Source organism: Rhagoletis pomonella, unplaced genomic scaffold (genome assembly GCF_013731165.1).
Source record: "Rhagoletis pomonella isolate Grant_MI unplaced genomic scaffold, Rhpom_1.0 Rhpom_scaffold_00655, whole genome shotgun sequence".
NCBI classification, from domain to species: Eukaryota; Metazoa; Arthropoda; class Insecta; order Diptera; family Tephritidae; genus Rhagoletis; species Rhagoletis pomonella.
In genome coordinates this window covers 25,584-35,019 of record NW_023459209.1, presented here as the reverse complement: position 1 = coordinate 35,019, position 9,436 = coordinate 25,584, and the positions used below count along the sequence as shown (strand labels likewise).

Here is a 9,436-nt window from a genome sequence, read left to right as displayed (position 1 = left end):
AACCCGAAATAATGCATATAACAAAAACCGAAATAATGCATACATGCACAGTTGCGGTTCAAAACCGAAATAATGCATATTAAAAAAAAACGAAGTAATGCATAAATGCACAGTTTCGATTGAAAACCGAAATAACGCATATGGCAAAAACCGAAATAAAGCATACATGCACAGTTTCGGTTGAAACCGAAATAACGTCTAAATGCACAGTTTCCATATGCGCAATTTCGGTGCCCCGAATATTTTCCTTAAAGTGTGTTTGCATTGTTCAACTTTGCGTTCAACTCAGCGCAGGGTTGCACGAAAAAAAGTTGAATGACTAAAAATATCAAAATATGAAAAAATATCAAAATATTTGCCATAAAAAGGTGTTTGCATTGTTCAACTTTGCATTCAACTTTTGGTTGAATGGCCTTTCAACTAATCGCTTTCAACAAAGTTGGTCGCCAGCCAACATTTAGCCATTCAGCTTTTTTTTCGTGCAACCCTGCGTTGAGTTGAACGCAATTGTTGAACGCAAAGTTGAATAATGCAAACACTGCTTTAGTTCAATTCACAGCGTCACTTGTTTAAGAAAATATTACAAATCGACAAAGACCAATGCACCGGCACTATCGAAACTATCGACTATCGCCTGAAGAGATACTTCGCCGACCTAAAGGCACTGGCCCAATGCAGGCTTGCTTTGCGTGCCTTGCTGACTTTAGTTTGCTTTGATTTAATTTGAAAACTTGTTTGGCCGAATGGCGGCTTGAAACGCTGTCAAAGTAACCAGCTGTCTGGTTGAAAAGTCAATGTCTGTTCCCTTAACATTAATTATTGTTTTCCTATAAAACTCCCGAAGATGTATCAAAAACTTTCAAACTTATTTTTAAATTAATCCGAAATAATGTTTGTATTTAAAAGAACTGGTAGTAATGACACATACATATGTATATCTACAGTTACTAAAAAACTATAACTTAAAAAAGCGATTTACTTGAAGAAAAGAGCTATAAGAAGTTTTTTCCTCTCGTGTAAAATTTGTAAAAGTGAGCTTTGCAATTTTTTATTATAATAAAATAAATGTTAAATTTGATTTCGAATTGCTTTTTTTAAATTATTTAAGTAAGCAAATTTTTGTTTGAATTTATGTATTTTGAACAGGAACATGCCTCTTTGTCAAAAGCCTACAAAACGCTTTAAAATAAAGTCATTTGTCTATTTAAAACTTTGAGGCGCTTAAAGCATATGAAGAAAAGCTGCCATTTGGCCAGCCTTTATACATTTTAGTATGTTCCAAATAATTTTTGACACTTCTCGCAGCGAAGCAAGCAAAGCAAGCCTGCATTGGGCCAGTACCTTAAACGGGGTCGGCTCCCTCAACCACCAGAGGGAGTCTCGATTGTCTCTTACGCCGACGATTGCTCGATCATGGCGACCGGGAATGGAATTGATGACCTGTGTTCGAAAGTAAACGATTCTTCACTGCAAATTGTCTAGCCCTCTCCCCTACGAAATCCTCTGCGACCCTGTTCACAACCTGGACGAAGGAGGTCAGGCTACCGCTACGTCGATGACACACCAATTCCGACGGTGAATAATCCCAAAATACTCGGAGTAACATTCGACAGCCTGCTTTCCTTCTCTGCGCACGCAACCGCTATTGTCAATAAAGTACAGAGCCGCAACAAGGTTTTCAAGTCGCCAGCCAGCAGTACTTGGGGCAAAGATAAAGAAAAGTTGCTGGCAACATACAAGGCAATAGGCCGGCCGGTTTTAAACTAAGCAGCACCAGTGTGGTCGCCGGGGACTAGTATGACGCAGTGGATGAAGCTACAGACAGTACAAAATACAGCACTTAGGACAGCGACCGGATGCCTCCTGATGGCACCAGAACACCACCTCCACGATGAGGCGAAAATGCTCCCAATCTATATGAACTGGCGGACGAAGTCCAGTGGTTTATTAAGCAGCCTCTGGACCCGTCAGTTCACAGACAGGCCCTGAACGGCATTCACAGGGACGCAGTCTCGAGTTATGTAGACTCTAGACCTGTGAATGCCGTTCTAGGCACACAAACACCGGTCATCGACGCGACGGAGCTCCATCTGCCTCGGGAGACCAGAACAACAATAACCCAACTTCACTCTGGCTACTGCAGCAGTCTAAACTCCTACCTGAGTAGGCTAAATGCGGATGTGCCGAACGAATGTCCGTCATGCGGAGAGACCCCTCACGACTCGAAACATCTCTTCGCATGCCCGGAAAACCCCACAACCCTAACGGCGTCGTCCCTGTGGACCGACCCCATAGAGGCTGCACGCTTCTTAGGGCTGCCGTTAGTGGAATTCGACGACAACGACTGAGATATCAACCGATCTGGGTGGAGTTGTTGTAGCCGTTACAACAACAACAACAACTATCGCCTGAAAACAATCGATGTTTTTCAAAAAATCAAACTATCGATACCATCGATAGTACAATCGATAGTTTTGCAGCTCTATACTATTTCCATCACTAACTTTAACAGATGCATATAAGTTCAGGCATTAGGTTAGCTTTACGGAATTGGTAAGTTTAATTTTGCACTACCACGAAACATTTAAAAGCAAATGTCGCCTTTTAGCCTGAAGCCTATTTCGCCAAACATTGCTAAAATGTCCAGCGAGGTCGAGAAAGCTCAAACAGCAACTCCCGCAGAAGACACTATTTTCGGGAAAATTCTTCGGAAAGAAATACCTTGCAATTTCATCTACGAGGATGAAAAAGTAAGCCTCATAAATTCTGTAATAACAAGAAACTAAATCATGTGTTTTAGTGTGTTGCTTTTCATGACATTAATGCCCAGGCGCCAACACATTTTCTAGTAATACCTAGAAAACCCATTGCTCAATTATCGCATGCTAATGGAGATGATAAAGAATTACTTGGTCACCTTATGATAGTAGGTGCAAAAGTAGCCAATGAGTTAGGATTAGATAAAGGTTACCGAGTGGTTGTAAACAACGGTCAGCATGGAGCACAGTCAGTTTATCATTTGCACTTGCACTTTCTAGGAGGACGTCAAATGCAGTGGCCACCAGGTTAATATTTTTCGTGTTGCTTAAAAGTACTATCAATCAATAAATACATTATTGCAACTTAAAACCTTTCCATTAATTTTACTTTATTTAATATTCTTGACTAATTTTTTTAAAAAGTTTACATATTAGGGCATAAATGCAGAATACCTACCATTCTCAAATTAAAAAAATTATTTTGGGGATCGATAGAGACCATTGAGGTGAACGTAGCGGTATATATATATTTTTTTCTTTTTTTGGGAAACAACAATTATTAAAGGTCAAAGTTCAAATTAAGCCTTTTTTTAAATCAATATAACTCAAAAACCTCTTCATGGATTTGGAAAATGATGTCATTCGATAGAGAATTTAATTCTCTTTAATCTGATATACATATTTATACATATACCTTTTAAAGTTTTCACAAACATCTAATCTACGCAGAAATACTTCGGCTTCCTTTTCTGGCAACACAGAAAGGAGAATTCTACTTAGTGAGGGTTATAATCCATAAGTGCGGCCGAAGGCCGCCTACCCAGAAAGGTATTCTCTGCAAAAGGTGTTCAGCGCCTTTTCTCTGCAACACAGAAAGAGAATTCTACTTTGTTATGGTTATAATTCCTAAGTGCGGCCGAAGGCCAACTACGCAGAAAGGTGGCCTCTGCAAAAGGTGTTCAGCCCCTTTTCGTTGCAACACAGAAAGATAATTCTACTCTATGAGGGTGATAATCTCCAAGTGCGGCCGAAGCCCGCCTATGCAGAAAGGTGTTCAGTGCCTTTTCTTCGCAACACAGAAAGAGAATTCTACTTTGTGAGGGTTATAATCCCTAAGTGCGACCGAAGGCCACCTAAGCAGAAAGCTGTTCTCTGCAAAGGGTGTTCAGAAAGAACTCTACTTTGTGAGGGTTATAATCCATAAGTGCGACCGAAGGCCGCCTACACAGAAAGAAGTTATACGCAAAAACACTATACTTTTTTAAAAGGTATCCTTACTAATATTATAAATCCGAAAGTGAGTTTGTTTATTTGTTACACTTTCACGCTTTAACTACTCAACCGATACTCATGAAATTTTGTACACAGGTGTTATTTATCCCAACTTAAAATATAGGATAAATCACAGCGCACGGCAGTGCGCGCGAGTAACGAAAGCAGCTACAGTAGAATGCTGAAATGACTCGCTTATACAGTCGCCGTCAAAAGAAAGTGTACAAAGTGGTTTTATTATATTGCTAGTTTTATTTAAGCTTTGGTTAGCTGATAAAATGTAACATTTCACATTTTTTGAAAATGGTATTTAACACTTTTCAAATCTATGGAAAAACAAAAAAAAAAAAAGTTATGAACAGAAAACTTAAAGTACTTCATATATTTGGCCTCAAATGAAATTGTACATAAGAACAATGAGTGACGGAAACAAATTTTTAGTATTTTGTGTGCTTTCCATTTGCTTTAATTACGGCATGTAAGCGACGCGGCATTGAATTAACAAGGTTTGCTGTAACTTCCGGTGGATTTTTTTGCCATTCTTCTGCAATAACATCTTTGAGCATGTCCTTACTGCTGATAGTCCTTTTTCTGATTTGTCTGTCCAGGTGCTGCCATAGATGTTCTATGAGGTTGAGGTTCGGTGATTATGGGGGGTGATCCAATTGCTTGTACGTGATATAGCATCCATTCCTTCACAATTTTCGCAGTGTGTTTAGGATCATTGTCCTGTTGACACACCCAAGATTGATCCAAACTTATGGCGATTTCTTTTCTACAAAAACTGTTGCCTTTTCAATGCCCTCTCCTTAGAATTGGTGCGTAGAGGGCACTGAGGAGGCAACATATTTTGGTAGAAAAGAAAACGCCATTGTGGCGTCCGTTATCTTACAAATACTTGAACCCAATTTGTACACTTTCATTTGACGCCAAATATATGAAGCACTTAAGTTTTCTGTTCATAACTTTTGTTGTTGTAAGAATTTTGTTTTTGTTTTTTCCATAGATTTGAAGTGTTAAATACCATATTCAAAAAATATGAAATGTTACATTTTATCAGCTAACAAAAGCTTAAATAAAACTAGCAATATAATAAAACCAGTTTGTACACTTTCTTTTGACGCCGACTGTATATACACGAGATTTGGAAGTTTTTATCCAGACGTCCAATCGACATGTTTGAGATATCGTTGGAAAGGCCTTGCAGAGTGTGTCCAGAAATTGTATTCAAGCTGCATAAGCGATTAACCGGATTCTTAAAAATTTGGATAAAGTGTTGCGAAACAAAAAACGTTTTTTTGCTTTTGCCGGTTTAAGGGGGCATGTGGGCACACCCAACATATTTAGTGTTATTCTATAGGCTAATACCTTTCAAACGATACCTTACATATTCAGGGCTATCACAGAAACCATCGTAGCTTCGATTTTCGTGAAATCTACGAAAGTGCTATCACAGAATCCGAATAGCTACGAACGTAAATTCGAAATTCGTAGAGAGCCTTCATTGAATCCGTTCGTAATGAAGATTCGTACAGATAGTCTACGACGAGATTATGCTGTCGGAACAAAATTTAAAATCACTCAATCTTAAAAATAGTGGAAGAAAGCTGCATTATTTTTAATATTAAATATTTATTATACTCCAAATTTGTTATAGTTTTATATAATTTTTTTTTTTTTTTTTTTTATTTATTTATTTCAGTCAATTGAACAATAAATTCTTACTGACTATAATTCAAAGGTACTTAAAACTAGTTAAAATAGTTGTATAATAAAGTACGAACTACTCCACAAGATAGAGACGGATCAAAAGTTGGAATATTGTTCAGCTCCACTAAGGTTCTAATCAAGGGAGCATACATTGCATAGTTCGTTTTAGAAAATACAATATAGAAAGAAGAAACACTGCGTAAATTACGTGTAGGAACATTGAAAGTTATTCTTTCCAAGAGGTTAGGGCAATCAACCGATCCATTTAAGAGATTGGCAACGAATGAGCAAGCAAGATAAGCAGATCTGCTACGTAGAGTTTGTAAATTTAGAAGTGCACAACGTGGTTCATATGAGGGAATGGGTACACTAAAATTCAATGAGCGTAAAGCAAATTTTATAAATTTTTTCTGTATCCGTTCTAATCGCGTGATATGAGAATTGTGGTATGGTCTCCAAATGAATGACGCATACTCCAACCTGGATCTTACTAGAGTAATATAAAGCAGCTTCAAAGTGTATGGATCGTAAAAAGATGAACTATTTCGCCGGACGAAAGCCAGCATCGCGTATGATTTGCCAACTATATATTCGATATGCGTGGAAAAATTTAGTTTCGTGTCGAAGTAGACACCTAGATCCTTGACTTCATTAACATGATTAAGAGGAGATCCAGAATTATGATAACGCGTGTGGAGCGGAATTAGCTTTCTGGTATAAGTACAATGTGAGCACTTATTTATATTTAGATGAAGGCGGTTTCGTTTGCACCAATCGTGTAGTTTAACGAGTTCTCCTTGAAGGGCAATGGAATCGTTTATACATTTAATGACGGAGGAAATTTTGAGATCGTCCGCATATAATAGATATTTAGATGACGAGAAGAAGGACCCTATGTCATTAATAAATAAAATAAACAACAGTGGTCCAAGTATACTACCTTGAGGAACACCCGACGTCGCAATAAAAGGGTATGAGTAGACATCCTCGAACACAACCATGCAATTTCTGTCAGACAAATATGATTTAATCCACTCCAAAAAATTAGAGTGGAAACCCATAGAGAATAATTTAGACACTAAGACCTTGTGAGAAACTCTGTCAAATGCCTTTGAAAAGTCAGTATATATTGTGTCGACCAGCTGGCCAGCTTGAAAAGCAGACAGACAATCTTCCGTAAAAATCGCAAGATTAGAGACTGTGGACCTTCCTTTAATAAAACCATGTTGGTTTGGACTAATTAAGCTGCTAACTGAGAATGACAATTTCACCTTAATAACACATTCAAAAATTTTCGCTACTGTGGTTAACTTTGAAATTGGTCTATAATTAGATACATCATTTTTGTTGCCACTTTTAAAAATCGGGGTTATCTGAGCCTTTTTCCAATCATCAATAAATTTACCCGATGCTAAGGACATATTAAAAATCAGTGTCAAAGGTTGGATTAATGCAGGGCATTTTTTAAAGAGTATGGCTGAAAGGCCATCAGGATCCATAAGATTTGAGGTTTTAAGTGAATCAATACCACTACCAACGTCCACTTCCGACAGTATAAGCGACCCAAACGCAGGTAGGCATTCAGGAATAAAGGCATTAGCATGGGTAATATCTGAGTCGGAGACAAAATTTGAGGAGAAAAACTCGGCAAAAATATTGGCTGCTTCCTCGGGACAACTTGCATGTTTATCCTTATAAAAAACGTGTAAACGTAGACGTAAAATACCAATGCTATACATACATACATATGCACATACACGCATTCATCTGCTAGACGCTATTTAATGAATTAAAATTTTGCATGAATCGAGGAAATAATAGTTTAGCAACAATTTATTAGGAAATAAAGCTAAAACCGCATAAAAATTTATTTAAAAATTTTTTTTTTTCTATTTGAAATAATAAAATCTAAGCTAAAAATAAACTAAACAAAAAATATTTAATAAAAAAATAAACAAAAATTAAATAAAACAAGTAAGAAAGTCTAAGTTCGGGCGGAGCCGAACATTAAATACCCGGCGCAAGTATTAAATATATGTTTTTTCACCAGCACAATAACCACACCGAGTTTGGTACAAATTGGTAGAACGGTTACCGATATACTAATATGTGATCATAAGTGGGCGGTGCCACGCCCATTTTCCAAAATTTTACCATAAACGTATTTCTTGGTAAAGAATTGTTGCAAGCATCAATTTTGAATAAATTAGCTTCAATATTTACTGATTTATCGAAGATTTCGTATTTCTCTAAATTACCGTTATATGGGATGTGGGCGTGGTTATTGTCCGATTTTAAAAAGTTTCGGCGATTTTTTATGCTGTACTAAGGCCAACAACTGTGCCAAGTTTGGAAGAAATTGGTGCAGCGGTTACCAAGATATACACATGTAACCATAAGTGGGCGTGGCTACGCCCATTTTCAAAAAATTTATAATATTCTTATTTTCCGTCTAAAACTTATTATAAATATCAATTTTGAGTGAATTATCTTCATTAGTTACTAAAATATCGCCGTTTTCGTATTTCTGGAAATTAACCGTTATATGGGAAGTGGGCGTGGTTACAGTCCGATTTCGCCCATTTTCAATACCAACCTACTTTGGATTAAGGGAAACCTACATACCAAATTTCGTTGAGATATCTAAATTTTTTCTCGAGTTATCGTGTACACGGACGGACGGACAGACGGACGGACAGACAGACATGGCTTAATCGATTTCTTTTTTCATCCTGATCATTTATGTATACATTTGTCTACATCTATCTCGATTCGTTTTGGCTGTTACAAACAACCGTTATGTGAACAAAATTAATATACCCTTGTGCACAAGTGCGCTCGGGTATAAAAAGAAAAAAATCTCCACTGCCCCACGACTCGGACTCGAACTCGGCTCTCTCAATTGGCAGTCTAGTGCTTTGTACACTCGGCCATTGCGCCTGATTCGGCAGCGCGAGCAAAATGACATACATAAATGTCCGTTGTTTCCTTTGCACTAACTGATTTCGAATCAGCGTTCGAAGCTGGCAACGATATTTTCGAGTTCACTCGGATTCAGTGATAGCAATTTTTTCGTATTCGTAGCGGGCATTCGGATTCGTAGATTTTCTACGATGGATTCCGTGATAGCCCTGATTAAGTTACGGCCACTAGTTGGAAAGATGTTGAAGTAAATGTGTTTTGGTTCGTGTCTCCACTACGAGATGCGTGGCGTCTGTACGTACCATCATTTATTTTTTTTCAAACTTTCAGGAATTAAAGTACAAAAAAAAACTAAGAGGCTTTGTTCCAGGATGTTTTAATTCGTACGCCTTTGTGGGCGTGGCTGCTGCCTGAAATTCGAAAAAATGCACTTTTTTAAACTACCACTGAGGCCGCACTACTCAGTCCATGTCATTGACGTGGATATCAGTAGAAGGGTCTTCAAACAAGCTATCTAACGCTATATTTGTGTTTATGAAATATAAATATGTCATAACGTTATCGCCTGAAAACTAAAAATCGGGCTGCTAAAAATATAGATTTCGAGAATTTTCTCAAAAACTGGTCAGTCGATTTTATTCTTAGTTTCAACAAATCTAGCCCGAAATCTTAGCTTTCATCTGGTATATAGCTTATATCTGGAAAAACTCTTGTTGTGGAGATATTACGATTCAAATTGAAAAAATGTCGCTCCAAAAAGGGTCAAATGGTTA

At 37.6% G+C, this 9,436-nt stretch overlaps 1 protein-coding gene across 2 annotated transcripts; it reads left to right on the top strand.

Annotated features, from left to right (window-relative positions):
- The first annotated feature begins 2,460 nt into the window (after positions 1-2,460).
- LOC118751342 (histidine triad nucleotide-binding protein 1-like) lies at positions 2,461-3,133 on the top strand. 2 transcript variants are annotated; one of them, XM_036486146.1, is made up of 3 exons: positions 2,461-2,553; positions 2,609-2,750; positions 2,831-3,133. In XM_036486146.1, exons 1-3 carry the CDS (start codon positions 2,513-2,515, stop codon positions 3,068-3,070), a joined length of 423 nt encoding a protein of 140 aa, XP_036342039.1. In that variant the 5' UTR covers positions 2,461-2,512; the 3' UTR covers positions 3,071-3,133. The 2 variants fall into 2 exon arrangements, with proteins under 2 accessions (XP_036342039.1, XP_036342038.1); XM_036486145.1 differs by having other exon boundaries at positions 2,462-2,553; positions 2,801-3,133.
- Positions 3,134-9,436: the final 6,303 nt, after the last annotated feature.